General features: G+C 36.7%; 1 protein-coding gene across 1 annotated transcript in view; it reads left to right on the top strand.

Annotated features, from left to right (window-relative positions):
- ADCY8 (adenylate cyclase 8) overlaps positions 1–17560 on the top strand; it is a 143450-nt gene that overhangs the window by 86696 nt on the left and 39194 nt on the right. Inside the window, exons 6-8 of the mRNA XM_071553831.1 lie at positions 863–1021; positions 4961–5231; positions 11239–11436. Of these exons, the coding sequence (XP_071409932.1) occupies positions 863–1021; positions 4961–5231; positions 11239–11436 (628 nt within the window). The remainder of the gene's footprint in view (positions 1–862; positions 1022–4960; positions 5232–11238; positions 11437–17560) is intronic.

Consider the following 17560-nt stretch of genomic DNA (forward strand, 5'->3'; position numbering starts at 1 on the left):
TCAGTAGTTGCCTGGAAGAAGAGGCTGACCACAGACTGTCAAGCCCAACCATTTCCTAATGGTGTCTATCACTGATGTGCTAGTGTATTTCAATGTTGATTTGGAAGAATTCCTGAGTCTAAGACATTAATAAGGTGCCTTTGGCTATGTACAATATATGAGGTCTCATATTAGACAAGGAAGACACTATTTTACATAGTAACATTCCCTTTATAAGAATGTATTAGGTGAAAACAGTGCTGGGGCAAAGTCCCTCTTCTGAGACTGTTAACAAATATACCCACATGTGTTTACTTTCGAGAGGTGAAATGGTCTTTGCCACCACACAGAATGAAAGAAAGTGATTTTAATCTCAAATGGTTATTATAACTGAGCAAATGGTGTTCTTGTCAAATCTACTGAAAATAATTAATCTTTGCACAAAAAGTAACTCTGGAAAATACCAGTCAATGCAATAACATTTTTGAAAAAGTATACACAGGTTTAATGAAAATAGTTTTCATACTGTTTGTGAATTGTCTTTTATAATTCCAAGCTAAAGGAATCAATAAATCCAATGAAACACTTTCACTCAAACACCTTTTTCTCTCCCTATCTTTCTCTTTCTATCTGACCAGAATAATAAGAGTGCCACTGAGCCATGCATGCAATTAAGTGTTTTATGATAAAATGGCTTTTTGAGTAATTTTATCACTACCTGTACTTTGCTACCTAGCAAGATATCTTTCCATTTTACAGACTGCACTGTACAACAAATTGCCATCGTTTCACATTATGACTTTTTCTAACAGATATGGAAAACCATGCCATGTACTCTCCTAAGTCTGATCTTTTCTCTTTCTTTGTGTGTTTTGTTTAACAGATATGTTAGGTCAAGAACAAAGCATGACATTGACATGAGAATAGGGATACACTCAGGGTCGGTTCTATGTGGAGTGCTGGGCCTGCGAAAGTGGCAGTTTGATGTCTGGTCATGGGACGTGGATATCGCAAACAAACTCGAGTCAGGTGGAATTCCTGGGTAAGGCAATGTGTATTTCCCACAGTCAGAAAACATTGCTAACACATTACGCTGTTAAGCTTGCCAACAGATTAACTGAACTATGTTATTCCATCAACTATGACCCTTTTGTTTTTGTTTTTGTTATTTTGCTGTAGGCAAGTATTTGTGAGGCTATAATCAAAAAAAAGTAGTAATGGTCAGCTTGAAAAGGCACTGGAAAAATTAAGACAAAAATATTTACTTTTCTTTGCCAGCCCTGATTTCCTGAAAAAGATAGATTTTTGTTTTCAAAGGTTTTCCAGTCTTCATTCTCTTGTCTTTTGCATTCAAATGCTATTACGAGCTACAAGGCTATAATTTCTTTTATTTCATAATGGACAAAGTGTGGGAAGAATTATGTGTTCATAGGTCAATATGCTAATAACAAGTTGTTATGAACAGCAGGCTTCCAAGGTAGTCTTTTAAATAATTTGATGCTTTAGTAGATGTTTTAGAATAATTTTCTCAGCCTGTCTATATGTGAAAATACATGGTTTTCCATTGGTCTGCCTAGTCTTTTGGAGTCTGAGTGTCTGATGTGACTGATTCACTTGAAAGTAGAATGTATTTCTGCCTGAAATGGTCTATATATCATGCTAGTTTGAAAGCTGCAATTCTTAAATTTGAAGCATCAGTAGTGACTGCAGGAATATTTTGTTCATTTTAAGCTCCAGCTTCCATTGGTGAAATATGTAGCAAAAGATCACCTATACAAGTCAATCTTTGGCCGTGGAATTTAGAAGTTAATAGCAACAAACCTCTTTATGTGGAAAAAGTCTAAGTGATGCTGTCACCTGAAATGACAGAGGTTTCAAGACATCAAAACTGAGTCATGTGCTGTACTCCCTACACACACATCAGGATCTGCCAGAGCTGTCATGTTCAGAGGAAGTTGGAAGGAAATTTGTTTCATATTTTACAAATGTGGGCCACTTACAAAGTCCTAGCCATTGTAAACCTTTATACTAATATATATTTTTGGAATCAGCAGAAAATGAAACACTGCTTGTTTTAAGAAAAACTTCTGTACTCTGCATATGTCACTAGTGTATCAAATTTCAGAAAAAAAATTTTGTTGCCTGCTGCTTATCCCACTTGATAGCCCTGGATGACCAAGATGTTGCTTTGTTAACATGAGCAAATGGATCATTGAAGTATCACTACACACACCTGCAAAAAGCATAGTCTGTTGCTTTTAATGTGTGTAAGTGGTACAGCTATTAATGAATAACCGGGAAAATACACAGCCGTACTGTAGATAAAATGCTTGGCTGGTTTTCAGTCTGTCAGAGCAGAGTGATTTCCACTCCTGAGTATCAGTGTGCCAGCAAACCAAAACCTCTATGTGACAGCATTTCACGAAGTCCCTTAAAATAGTGATTTACATCAGAGTTTCTTAATGCGCAGAGTAGATTTAGCAGAGCATTTAAGTTCATTTCAGCCTCTCCTTACTTCTCACTTCTGCCTGCATTCAAATCCCCCTAGTTGTCATAATACTGGGGTCATTCCCAGAGCTGCTTCATCAACAAAGCTTCCCTGGAGCTATGAGCAGTCCTGCTCCCATAGTGTGAAACAAGAGCAAAGATGAACCACAGTCCTTTCCCGAGGACACACTGGAGGGAGGCAGCTCAGCATGAGGAAGATCTTTCCACCCAGCCTGGAAGCGTGAAGGAAGGGGCTCAGCTCTTGTCCTCCATGACTTCATGTCACCCTGAGACCTCATAAGCATGGGTGATGTGGGGAGAGAGTGCCCATGAATGAAGGAGCATAAGCCAGCAGCCCAGCTGCCATGGAAGAAGGCAGTTAAGAGCACTGAGAAAAAAACAGTCTGGTTTTCGAGAGATAAAAAATGTGTCCACATCACCTGAGAAGGAAACCATGTAAGATCCTAATGTTATTTCAGTGACATTCTTCTGATCTTCTTAGTCTTTGCCTGATGTACCTAGGTATTAATATATGGTATTGAATTACATTAAATCTAATAAATTTTCTAGGATGTTTCAAGGACAGGCATCATCTAATACTTCAGGCCTGATATCTTTTCAACAGGACAGGCCATACTTTTTGACTTCAATACTCATGTTCCCAGTGTACTCTGTTAGTATTAAACTAGAAAGATGTCTATCCATTACACATTTTAAGGGTTTTTTTTTAAGCAAGCAGTATAGAAGATGAAACTAGAAAATACTTTTTACTCTACCAACTCTACTATTAATATTTTGCAAACTATTTATTAATATTTGGTCCATTTAAGGATATTGCATCAGTAGCTATCTTCACAGTGATTAATGCTGTTATCATTTCCATTCTAGAATCCTTATTTCAGGGTTTTATAAAACAACATTCCCAAATTATATTAGTTGCCACTAAGCAAAGATAGTCACCCTGGCAACTAAAGTATCACTTTCTTCTTTTATTTTTTTTCCATTTCTTTAATTTTAGGTTAGTACTTAAATCAAGTTGGCTTATTTGGATTTTTAAGAGCTATTATCTTTCTGAGATGTCAAATACTCTGCTTTTAAAGTACAGGCCAATAGTTTTGTTGTATTTGAGAAATATTTTTAGTGGGTTTTGTTGCAGTTTTACTGGTATTTGACCATAAAATAGTGATAATTGCTATGGTCATTAAAACAGCATGACTTCAGAGACAGAAAGATATACAAAACCTGGGAAAAACAAATGAAGCTGAGACAGGTTACAAAAATGGCTTGGATACAAAGCTTTCTCTTTTAACTAGATACTGGCATTTAATGCTCCACGTAGACACAGTTTGTTCCTAATTTGGATACTCCTGGGTGCTTCACATTGCTTAAAGACAACTAGCACTTTATTTTCTGGCAACGCTTAATATATGCATTTATAGTCTTTTACTCTATTGGTATGTTATATTGCACAATTTAACACTGTAGTGGCATCCTTTAAGTTCCAGAAGGAAGTTCCCAAGGAGCATGGTAGGACCAGTTCCTTCACAGGAGATAAGCCAAATTCCAGGCCCTGAGAAAAGCACCTCAGCGTATGTCATTAAGAAGAGATCAAGAATTTTAGCTGACTCTGAATTTTAGGAATCTGTATCAAGTCTGTCTTTCAGAAAGTGCCATACATCCAAAGTTTAAAAAATGAGCCAGTTTAATCACTGCATCTATTTTCTTGAGTTAGATAAATGTCTAATGAGCAACTCTTACTGCATTTATGATGCTACATGGTAAACATGGCTAACCATGTGTTTTACAGGTGTCTGCAATTTACCCTATATGTATGAACCTGAAGATTTCTCAAAAATAGAAATAAGAAAGACCCTCCATGTTTAGGTAGAAGACTTTCAAATTCCAACCATGCTGTTCAAAATTTGAGCTCATACATTCAACTTTGCTTTTGCCAAAGCTTTTTGAATTCATCGCTTAGTCTTAACAAAAATTATTACTTTACTTGCCTTTCTATAGTTTACTTCAGGTGCAATTAGACCACTAATTTCAACCGTCTAATCCACCTGAGGTAACTAAAGAAAATTAAAGAGCTTCACATAAACTTGTCTAATGTATAGCATATATTTTTCTCTCACCCTATTTACCTGAAGTACCAATTTTCTGAATAGCATTCTACTCAGGCGGGTCTTCTGCCATTAAACTATTAATGTGAGTAAAGGTATCAAGTGTGAATGTCAAAGTGTTTTTTACTGTGTCACAACTTTGTCCATTCATGAGATACTATTGAAATAAACATGTCTTGGTAGTACTTGCCCTCAAATGAAGTTCTTGTTTTTGAATACACTATTCTAATTGTCTCTATAGAAATCATGTTATACAATAGAAACCCTGCTATTTATCCATTATGTCAAACATTATGCAGAGTTCAAAAACTCCTTACCTATGTGTACTAGAAGACAAACAGTATTTGCTACTACTTATTTCACTTACGCAGGAGAATTCACATCTCCAAAGCCACTCTGGACTGCCTGAATGGTGATTATAAAGTTGAAGAAGGGCATGGCAAAGAGCGTAATGAATTCTTAAGGAAACATAACATTGAGACTTATTTAATTAAACAACCTGAGGAGAGTCTGTTGACTTTGCCTGAAGATATTGTGAAAGAGGCTGTCAGCTCCTCTGACAGGAGAAACAGTGGAGCTACATTTACCGAAGGATCCTGGAGCCCTGAACTTCCATTTGATAACATAGTGGGAAAACAAAATGTAAGTCAAACTTCCTTTAATGTCATCAGGTATGAATGCATGCTTGAGTGCATTTTAATAATGGAGGCCTCAGAGGAGAAAAATTCATCTTTAACTTTTATTCTAACATGTACTGTAATACAGGAGAGGATTTAAAAAATTGTTTCGAGGCAGAAAAAGTCATGTATCCAAACTGGGGAAATGACAGTGGACCAGAAGTTTGGGGGTTGTCTTTCTTTTCCAACTGAAATTAAATACTGCACGGTTTAGTTTTATTGAATCAGTTCACAAAAAAGTAAATTAAAAATAAGGCTAATATTACTAAACTTACTAGAACATTCTAGTCAGAGTGTATAGCTCTTTGGATGGCTGCACTGCAGTGCCATCAAGTAAAGGGATGAGGGAAAGGACATTTTGCCAGAAGACAATACAAGATGTTGATATCTGGGATTAGCTCAGTTGGTTAAAACTTGGTTGTATAATGCCAAGGTCATGGGTTCAATCCCCTATGTGGGCCATTGACTTAAGAGTTGGACTCGATGATCCTTGTGGATCCCTTCCAACTCTAAATAGTCTGTGATCTGTGATATGAGGGAAGGAGAAAATACCTATCTTTGAAAAGCACCTTGTAAAAACAGGTTGAGCATTTTTCACTTCTTCTAACAAAAAATGTTAAAACCTCATACTCTAAGACATAATTAAAGTTCACTAGCAGATGAGTTAGACTCTAAGGTCATGTGTACCTCAATAGAAATATGAGATAATGACGGTTGCTCCTGATAAGATCTTGCCCGAAAGCATTACATGGCTAATTGCCAGCACTTTGCAAAATGGAAATTCTTGTACAGTAATAGAAATCATTTTGTGAAGTCTGCTTGCTTAGGAGAATTAAAGATGGAAAGGTTAAAATGTCATCAGACTCCACTCTTATCCCTGCACTTGAAAGATTGGTGAGTCTTTATGAAGCAGGGTCAGCTGAAGTTTTCTTCCATTTTTTGAGGGATCTGTAATGACATGATATACCCTTTCCTCTACTGCACATCCTTATTCCTACTCATCTGAACTGTCTATTGAACCTCAAGCACTGTTGTGTGGAGGTCTTGCTTTGTCAACCGTCTTCTGCTTCTTACAAATGTACTCAAACGTGATAAAATTTCGCAATCAGTCAGCCCATGGCAGTCTTTGTCTTTTCAAACTGAACTTGAGCATGGCATAGTTTGCTGTTATATAAAACACCTGTTTTATATATGTTCTGTACATCTGTGCATCTGCATGTACACTGCCTTTTAGTATTCTCTGTATTTTGTTGACCTGTCTCTATACTCTCGTTTCATTAAGAATAGAGGTATTGGTGCATGCTGCTGCAAATATCTTGTGATCTCTTTCACTTTATTCTTCTTTCCCTTTAAGACGTTCCAATTTCTGTAGTTCAAAAAAATCTGTGTGGTGTAGGCTGTCATTTGATTGATCGTTTTTCTCATCTAAACCTGACCTTGATGCTAACAAAGACAAGGAATGAAACAAAGTACTAGTGTTTTTGTTCAATTATTGAGCAACTCCTGCCCCATATTAGTAAAAAAGGCCACAAAAATAATTGAAATAAGCATAGCTAAACAGTTTCTTTAAAGCATATATTTGTCTTGTGGCAATAAACCATTCATTTTTTAGAACAGTTTCTTGCTGTTTTATTAAGAACTTGGGTTTGTGTTGTAAATAGATGTAATTTTATATCACATAGCTTTACAATAAGCTTTTTGGTGAAGAAAGGATTTTAAAAATCTGTTATTTCATGTATGATTCAATTATTATGTAATTTTCAATTTAAAGTTGAGACAATAGGCAGTACTGCTTACAAATAATATATTTCAGCTCAAAATTCAGATTATAGATTTAAATTGTTCTAGGATATAGTAGCTTTTTGCAGAGGTGTGTGTCATTCTTGGTCAGAATAAGCACATAATAACATTAATTATGCAGCTTAAAGGTCACTGTCAGCAGCAGACTTTGAAAATCCTAGTAGCAGCAACCCAACAGTGAATCACTTTGTGTGTTTGAATATTTGCAATAGCATTTAAATTATTTCTTTACCCAATATGTTACAACAAATTTTGAGCAAATCTGATCACGTGTATATTAACTTTAGCTCTAGTTATGTTAGTAAGCATGTGAAAAGGCAAACTCTCTGTTGTTCTCATATCAAGCTCTAATTCATCCCAATCCATACTCATTATCTCAAACTCATATTCTATGAGCAGCCTAAGTCAGTGTTTATGTTGAAGTAGGAAACACTGAAGATATGTTGATATGAGTAAGGAACAGAATATCCATTTTTTATGTAGGCAGTCACAGATATTAACAAAAGCTACATCTGTCTACTGCACATTTAGCACCGTGTGCCCTGCCGCTAATGATGAGGTAAGCCAAGGATGCAAGTGCCTGCTCTGAAATTCAGAGATGTCCAATACAGATATTTCTATTATTGAAATAAGGGCCAGGGCTTTATTAAATCAAAAGAAGTTGTACAGAAGTTATTTTATGTCAAGAGAGTGAAGGCCACCCCCCTCTTAAATGAATTAATAGCTTATAAAGTTGGATTTCTTCTGTGTGCCTTACAAAAGAAGTAGCTGAAAGCGTAATACGGTCACTGTGTCTGGTGATGGGCTTGTAATGATGTGAATTAGGAAAAAAAGCATATTAAAAAGCATATTTTAGTAGTGGTTGCAATGGTCTTAAAAATCGGTACAAAAATTATACTAAAAGACTGCCAAGATGACAGGCAAGTCTAAACAAAAGGGTGGAATTGAGAACAAGGCACCTGCATTTGTTTATTTACTGACTACTCGAGGTGTTTTTCCCTCCCACAGCTCATCTCCTAAACATAAGGATTTCATGCCACTGGGGTTGCTCTAGGGCGCCTAAGATGTCTGTATGACAAGGGGCCTATAAAAGACTCACCTGAACCTAACTGGACCAGTTAGAAGTCAGGGAAGAGACTGATATCTCTGGTAGTGCTGAATACCTGTGCTGAAACATGCTGAGCAAGAGTTTGATTCAGCTTCTAGACTGTGGCTGCCTATTGCAGCTGGTACCCACCACCCACCATAAGCACATGGTGTTCCTAAGTCTTCTACCACATCCCCTGGCTCCTGACAGTTGTCCAGGGTACCCCAGGGCATCTCAGCTAACCATAGCTGCATATCACTGGGCAACTGAAAGCATCTGGAGTGTACATTGGCAGTACTAGAAGTTTAGACACTGAACACCTAGACACTCTCATTTAGGTGTCTTCCTCTTGAACTAAATCCTCCCTGCATCCTGTCTTTTTAAATATGTGACCTTGCATTTTCTTATTTGCCTCCAAAACCTGGTGTTTGTAGTATGAAAAAATATATATATATAACTTCCTTGAGTTTTTTAAATGATACTGATTAAAAATTTCCCTCCTTGTTGAGAGCAGGATGCTCGGACTTGTTGCAGGAAAACTTCGCAGGAAGGAAGGAAAATCTAATCTAAGATAATGTTTCAAAATCTCTATAAAATATGTCTACTGTTGGAGTTTTATTATTTGTTTGTTTTTATCCATCCTCTTTCAGTCTCAAATGCAAGCTTGTCTAGACTTTTCCCTAACAGAACCTTGTGTTTGTTCCTGTATGATGACTGGTTATTGTCAGCACCAGGAAACTTCAAAAGCTCATTGTAGAATTCACAACCCTATCTTTCCTACAGCTGTTCACCAAAGTGTAGGAGAGGCCAATATTTCTTTATGTTGGCATAACAGTCTTAAAAGGTGCAGAGAAAAGAGGGGGATACAAAGAAAAAATGTGTTTAGAATATATTCTTGAGACAATAATTTGCCTGGTATTTTTTCATTGTTGTTACTAATTACAGGGCAGCAGTTTTCTTACATATGTGTATGGGTGTGAGGCAGAGAAAACTCCATGATTCACAAATATGAATTTCTTTGTTGTTTTCTGAAAATAAATGCAAGCTCAGAGTCTATTTTTGTACTAATACCACAGGCACCATAACCATGGTGGTGATATTATGTCATGTTCATCTACCATGAATTCTAAAACACTTCATACATTCAGGCAGAAGACAAGTCTTCATATCAATCAAATCTTAAAACATAATTTGAAGCAAAATATAGTTGTTTATTAAGACGAACTGAGATTATTTTTCTCATATAAATAAAACACATTGCCCAATTAAAACATTAGGGACCTTCTCCACTCCTGTTTCCAGTGGAGAAGTAGAATGATGAAACTAATTTTCATGAATCAATGTATATAAAAGTAGCTGACATGATCTCATCCTTGAACAGTGACTTCAGATCTACTTATGCCATTTCAGTCACCAAAAATTGATAAGAATTTTTCTCCGTAGTTCATTTTAAAAAGAGATAGGACTACCTAAACTAAAGTAGTGTCTTAGTGTGTAATAATATAGTATTTATCCATTTGACTAAATGGACCGTTTTCTCCAAGGTTAAGATATGGATTCAAGCATATCTGTAATTTTAGTATGAGAAAATTTTCTTTGATACCATTTTGTTCTCCAAATATTGTGATACTGATTTGATAGAAAGAAGAAGGAAAGATTCGAGTAGAGTAGTTTTCCAGACATTTGTGATTGAAGTCCTTTTTTCTGCTAAGCAAACAGGAAAATTGCTTTTTGCTGAGAGAGAATATTTAAATCTGGATGTCCTTTTCTGCCTCTATATTGGAGTCTTAAGTTACTGATGAAGAGATGGAATACGAAATATTATCTGTGACTATGGAGTCAATGGACTCTATTTCAAGATTGTAAGGAAAGCTGTCACTTGGGATTTGGCAATGGGTACATAAGACCCTTCCTGTGTTTTAATATACACTCCGAGATTCATCAGAAAGTATTTGGGGACTATAGTTTGAATATGAACGAGGGAAACCTTCCTCTAGCATTTGTTGTACATAATCCCATGATCCAAAAAACTGGCTTTCCAGGGATATCTAGTGACAATACGTCCTACACCCCAGCTTCTACAATGTCCAGTAGGAGATATAATTGAAGGTCTTTCCAGCAATGACCTATAGAATAAATTTTCTCAAGAAAAAGTGTATTTCTCAACCATAATAATTCTGAAATGTCTTATGTTATAATGTATGAAGTTTCAAATCCTTTCTCTTAATTGACATTTCTTAACCCTTGGGAAAATGACTAGTAGAGTTTATTTTACTACTCATCTGGGAAAGAGCTGCTTCACAGTGGTTTGTGTCATGAAATGATACCATGAAACAGGAATGAGTTATTCTTTTTATAAAAGCAAACCCTAACTCTTTGTTGAAGGTGAAGCACCCTTCATACTATCTCTGTTAGAATTCCTTTGCAAAGTTGTGCAAAAGTATTTTCTTTTTTTATTTCTTTTGATTAGTCAATGAAATACCAAAGGAATAATGCTTTTGAGACAGTATTTAAAAATAATAATATGAATTACAGTTACATTAAATCATATAGCCTAACTGCAATTGAGATTGGCTGACATATACCAGTAGTGAAGAAGAATATATTATTTGAAAACCCATGCTAAAGTAATCAGATGTGTCACCTTCTTCGCTCCTGACTAACTAATCTGTTCCTTAACTATTCACATACAGTAACTCTAAGATAATAAAAACTTCATTACTCCTGTTTTGTGACTTTTGTTTTGTGACTTTTGTTTTCTGTAGTTTCCATTCCTATTTATTAAAACTACTCCCCTCATGCATGCTCTAATAGTTAAACAGCCGTCTTTGGAGATGGAAATACAGCCCTAGAGCTCACTGCAGCAGCAAATCTCCTAGTGTGCGATAAAGAAGGCAATAAAGTAACCACCTTAAAGTACTGTATGTGTTTAGTGGAACAGACATTATTTTACACTTCTGTAGATTTCATTGAATGAATTGCATGGAATGCTGTAATGGTTTGCAATGCAACATGATCTAAAACATTGCATTTTTAACCCAAGGGGACCAGCAGGTTTATTCTGTTTGCATGTGCTTTCCCCTAGACTCTGGCTGCCCTAACAAGAAATTCAATAAATCTGCTTCCAAACCATCTTGCACAAGCTTTGCATGTCCAGTCTGGGCCTGAGGAAATTAACAAGCGAATAGAGCACACCATCGACTTACGGAGTGGCGATAAATTGAGAAGAGAGCATATCAAGCCTTTTTCACTGATGTTTAAAGACTCCAGCCTGGAGCATAAGGTAGCTGGGTCTTGGTAGCTGCATTATTGGCAACTCAGATTGTAATAAATGTTCACTGAAGTAGAGAAGCTGTAGGTTCTGGCTTGCCTTGTTTGTTTTCTTGTTTTGTTTTTCTTTTTCATTTTGTTTTGGTTCTTAGTAGCTGGGATTGTGTTAGAGTTCATAACATACAGTGTCATGGTACAGGTGTTATAATGCTGCAATGACTGCATTTCATTGTTGGAAAATACACAGACTGAGCAAACTCACCTTCTGAAAACATCTGTTTCCCGGGTTTCACTTGCTGTTGACTACAAGCAGTTTACTGTCAGATGACAGGTTACTTTGGCACTAACAATGATTGAGCATATTAATAAACTGACACTTCTAGTAAAAATATAGCTATATCTAGATAGAAATGTTCCTTTCATTTAGTCATAGAATCCCTCTAGTGTCTTGTAGGCAGTGCTCTATTTCTTTCAAGTCAACACTAACTTTTCGACTCTGTTTTAAACATCCTTTTTTAAAAATCTGCTTCTAAGAGGTAAATATTTTTTGTGTCTTTGCTGCTTCTCAACAGCAAATGATCTCACCAATTTCCTTCCCAGTCTACATCCAGATGCAAGTTGCAAGTTTAAAAAAATAAGGCAGTGAGAGCATATTCCTTGAAAGCTGATGTCATGGGATGAGGTTGCGCAGATCTCAAATAATTTCATTGACTTGTATACTACTAGAGTGCAGCAATAGCAGGTCTGCAATATGATGTGCACTTGATTGAAAAGAAATAAAAATAATGAGGAGTTGAAAGAATAGAGGGTCCTTTCTCCATCATCACTTTAACCTCCACTGGAAAACAGACATTTTCACTTGACTTATGGGAGACTAGTCCTCAGAAAGTCTCATTGTTGAAACCTTTATCAAGACAACTGGAAAAGAAAAATTCTGCTTCAAGTATATCTAAGCCCTTATTGAACAATCGATCCTACAGAAGGAAAAAGAAATATTAAAAAAAAAAAAAAAAAAACCAGAAAAAAGACATGCCATTTTTCCATGAGGTTATTTATGATACTGAGACACAAAGTAGAATCCCTAAAGCCAAATTATCCACTAATAATTATCTACTGAATCAGAAGATATGAGGATATTTCTTTCACTATAGTCATCATTCAAAGCTAACAGAGAAACTGAGGAAGAGAAATCCAAGAGCTCCAATATCATGTGAATTACTGCCTAAGACCCCAAAAGTCATGAGCAGTCTTTTCAAGACATAACAAAATAAGATCGAATAGCCTAGACAAAGTAGCATATAACCCCCTGAGTGGGAGATGGTTTATCTGAAGCTTTTTGTGCAAAGGAGGAAACAGCTTGCTAAAAACCAACTTGCTGAATGAGCAAATTTATCAATGGTTTACCTAATGTTACTTTGATACATAATAAAAGAAGGTCTGAGCATGAGCTGCTGTAAAGGAACACTACCCAGAATGGGACTCAATATCCAGAATATAAACTTTGTTATTATTTTAGTTTTCACAAATATCAGCCATAAACTATACAAGCTTAGAACTCAATTTAAATGCAATTTAAGGAGGAAAAAAAAGAAATAACCATGCTCTAATCCATCACATTACACAGATCAGATTTAAAATATTGATGAAGTCTTTAATTGCATCTGGATGACAAAAAAAACACTATTTAAAAATTAACATTTTTAGCAGGTTTGATACATTTGCTTCTCATGGTAGCAGTTTCAATGGAAAAATGTGCTGCCATGTTTGGAAAGTGATGCTTTCATTCAATATTTGCTTAGGTCTTAGTTCCAGGCACTAAATAAAGACAATAGAAACACACGATCTTTTCAGTAAAGTTGACTGAATCTTCTTTTTGTTCTCTAAATTAGGCTGTTTCTTCACATTTACAGGAGTAAAGTTTTTAAAAATATAACTACTACTTTATTTGCTCAGGTACATTTGCTCTATTCAACCTTGAACAGCTGGATATCTGCTGGCCAGCAACCTCCTTACTGCTGTTTGGGGTGCTGGGACATCAGGAGTGCTCAGATAATGATGGGAATTGCAAAAGGATACACAGGGTGATGTGGATTAAACAATATCTTGTGGGACCGTGTGGGAAATGGCCCTTTCCTCCTCATTTGCCTGTGCAGTAATTACAGGTTTGTCCTCATAACCTTAGTGTTTACCCGTAGTCTGCAGGTAAACAAGAAAAAAACCAATATTTGACTATTTGTTGTACAGAAAGGAGTTATTTTCCCCATTCTATCTTATATTACTACTACTTTCTCCCTTCCTGCTGCCCATTTAGGAAACAAGCCAAACTCAGGTTTGCATTGGAATCCCATAAAGCATTTTCAGCAGCTTTTCCCCTCTGCTCTCCCCATCCATAACCTTTCAATCTGGAATTATGTTTTTTCCTGGCCATTCACATTTTGCAGCTGTTTACCTGACCTTCTACACCAACATCTCGAGCTGCTCCCTGCAGTGTGGCTGGCAGAGGGGAGTGTGTCTATGGGCCTGCCATCTCCCACTGCTCTTCCCATTTGCTGCCACTAACATTGCGTTCAACACAGTGACAGCCTCAAGCCAGAGGGAGCTCTGAAGTGAAGTAACTTCCCCCCATGTGGAACTTTGTGCCCTCTCATTTAGCCATCACACTTTCAGGCAGCCCTACCATTTGCCTAATACTTATTTCTGTTATCTGTAAGTACCTGTCACCCCAGACTTTATAATAGGAGGAGCAACCAGTACCCAGTAGCTGAGGTCCTTGTTCAATCAGAATTGTGTTAGTGTTCTGTACCTCAAATTGCAGAGAAGAGAGTAACCATAAGAACAATAAACTCTATTTCTTCCTGCTGCATTAGTAACATGACTACCATGATGTGGGATCATGGGGTGACATGAATAGATCTTAAATGTCATCCTGAACTTCTGTTTGAACAGCCCGGGTTACTTTGGGATTTTTTCACTATAAAGCAGTTGCAGACATCAAATTTACACTAGCAATGACATTTCTGTTTTGTATCCTTTGAGATTTCCAAAAGTTAGAAAAAAACTCAAAATAATTCTGGAACCAGCATGTCCAAAACAACAGTGGAGCTAGCAACCATCATGGTTTGCACTAGTTTAAATGGCTGGCATATCACAGAAATTTAAGCCACTGGTACATTTTCCCAGTCCTCTCTCACCTCATTGCTCTATGTCCTTCTTGGTGATAGAACAAATTTGTGTTCTACAGCAAGCTGTAGAGGTTACATTAGTGAATGGATTATCTCCTCAAGGCAGTATGTGCATTTCCACATGAATTCTGTCATATTTCATAATAGGAGTTGTGCAGAACCCCCACCTGGTATACTTTATAGATTCTTTGCCCAAATGGACTAGTCATTACTAACCTTTATTTCACTCTTTATCACTTGACATTGTCATTTAGAGACAATTCACTCTCAATTTTGCTAGAGGTTCTTTTCAGAAATAGCATGTAGGCAGATAGAACAACTCGTCAGAGGAGAGTACTTCTGATGACAGCATGAAAATATAGTAGGAATTTCCAAATATGTAATAGCTCATAGGGAAAATCTAACACTAGTTCAGGTGATTCCAATAATTAAAAGATATAATCATGATGATCTCCCTTAATAGCAGTGACTTGGAAATATCCATATCATGTCCTTTCTTATAGAATAAAGCATAGGGCAGGGAATTTCACATGCTGGTAGAATTTTGTTAAGGAAAGTTTTGAATGTAAAGATTTCAATAAAGATATTCTAAGTCTTCCTTCATATTTGTATCTGGATTGTGAATCAGGCTGGGCTTGGAGATGAAGCATCTATGTATTTTCTGTGAGATGATCACACTGAAAACATCAAAAGGGCTTTGAATTTCTTAGTACAGTTTTTCTTATTTTAAATATTAGACCTGAATATCTGAGTTTCTCTGTTTCAGAATTTCTGATGAGTAAGACAAACAGAAATTAAAGGAGTAGGGGAACAATTTTGCTCTTCCTGCATGCTGTATCCCAGTAGATATGGACATTGCCTCCTTTCTCCAACCTAATAACTTCCAGTTGCAAGGAGGTCTGCAAGAAATACTGGGCAAACTCTATGCCTGTTCAGAAACTTTTCCATTGTTGGTCAGCAACTAGACCTGTGTCTAAGCTTTGGTCTCCTCAGTTCATGTCTTCACCTGTCTTGGACTTCTTGATACATCTTTTGTCCTTCTCCTATATTGCAGAAATTTTTTCATCATTGCTCTGAAGAAGAAAAAAACATGGTCTTAATTCTCATCTATAAGGCCCTATCTGAGTCACAGAGCAGCACTGAGGATAAGACCAAAAACCTTCCTCCCCAGTCCATATTTTCTCTAGGGGAACATGTGAAGCTTATTGTAATATCAGTGCTCCCCTTTCAAAGACCTTTGGGAAAAGAGAAAGGGTGGGAAATACGCTGTGTTTATCAGCAGAGGAAACTTTGCCTTCCTTACACAAGCTCAGTTGTCGCCAGATGGACGGGCAAGCCAGTAGGTAAACATCTCCATCCCAACAGTGCAGGTGAATGGCTCAAGCACCATAGGAAGTAGGGTGAGCCTTCACTATGCCACAAGAATGTTATGCCAGCTCAGGTAGGTCTGTGGGATGTTGCAGTGAAGATTTCCACTGCAGATAAGGTCAGGTTACAACACAATTCTGCCTACCACTCTACATGGCTCTAGTGAGCTATATACCTCCCTATGCTTTTTGAAGGGCCTTGAGTCCTTCAATTAATTCTCCAAGTCCTTAAGCAGTAGACTGCTACAGAACTACCACGTTTATCATTTATGTCAGTGCTGCCTAGGGATGCCAACAATTTCTCAACACAATATTGTTACTGATTAGAACATAACATCCATCCTTTTGACATAATGCTCAACACAGCAGGCCATTCTATGTTTGTGCTTCATTTGTTTATTTTGCTATAATTTCCCTATGAAACAGCTGGGATTTCATGTTATATTTTAAGGAACATACCTTTCTTTTTTCCTAATCAAAAAAAAAACTCAAACCCCTGGTCTGTTATTTACGCAGACTGTCACATTTCCTGCATATGAAATCAGGGTCAGTGACTCTGCGCTTCCAGCAGCAGAGTGAAGTGGAGTTGCCTGTGACCACTATCAAAAATAATGTCAAAGTGATACAGTCAGCAGCAGACACAAAGTATAATCACAGGAGAGCATGAATCAAAATGAGGGACATCAACAAATAAACTGCATCTCTTAACAAATGGGAGGAGAAGATCCTTTTTCCCATTTCAGGAGCTCAGGACTGTTTTGACCAGATGTTCATAGCTGAGATTAAGTCCCTACAAAAGGTCCATGTTGGGAACATAGCTGAAGTCTAGATAGCATCTTCCTTCAAGAGCAAGTTTTCAGCTCATAGCTGAACTCTCTCAATGTTTGTTGTTGACTCATTTCTTAATTGGTTTTACTTTTAATCACTTCTAATGTTTTCTAGGCATTTAGAACAGCAGTTTGCCCTATTTCTAAGTTGTTGAAGAAAAGTTCTGGTATCTGATATCTCTGACTCGGATTTCCTTTTGTTCTGCCCATGTACTCTTAGCCTCTTCAAAACTCCAAGAGTTTAAGTAAAATGGAGTTATTGTTCAGAGGAGGAAAAATGACCAGGCCAATCCTCTATGGGATTTCTCATAAGAAGGAGAAAATTTAGTGGTATCCATATAGGATAAACAGAAATACAAAAATGTGTCTAGGACTAATCTTCATCTGTGGTAAAAAAAATTTAAGGAGTTTAACTGAATTATCAATGACAAAAACTGGATGATGACTTGGTTAATGTTTCCCCTTTAATTGATCCACTGTGGTTTGTGGATGTATCTGTTACTCTTTTTCTCAAGAATTCCCATAAAAAAGACTAGCATTTTCAGTGGTGTGATATGCTGAACGAAAATACTTTTTTCAATGAATCTTAATAATAATGCACTTCAAACAGTCTTTTACATAATAATGTCTTCATTTTCTCCTTGAAGAATGTCCATACTGCCAATTTTTGTGCAGTCCCTCAACAAGTTAGGATACAGAGTTCATGACCATATTCCATAGAGTCATGGAAAGTCCAAACTATGTACTTTTCTTTTAAAAAG

The sequence above is a fragment of the Pithys albifrons genome, chromosome 4 (genome assembly GCF_047495875.1).
Source record: "Pithys albifrons albifrons isolate INPA30051 chromosome 4, PitAlb_v1, whole genome shotgun sequence".
Lineage (NCBI taxonomy): Eukaryota > Metazoa > Chordata > Aves > Passeriformes > Thamnophilidae > Pithys > Pithys albifrons.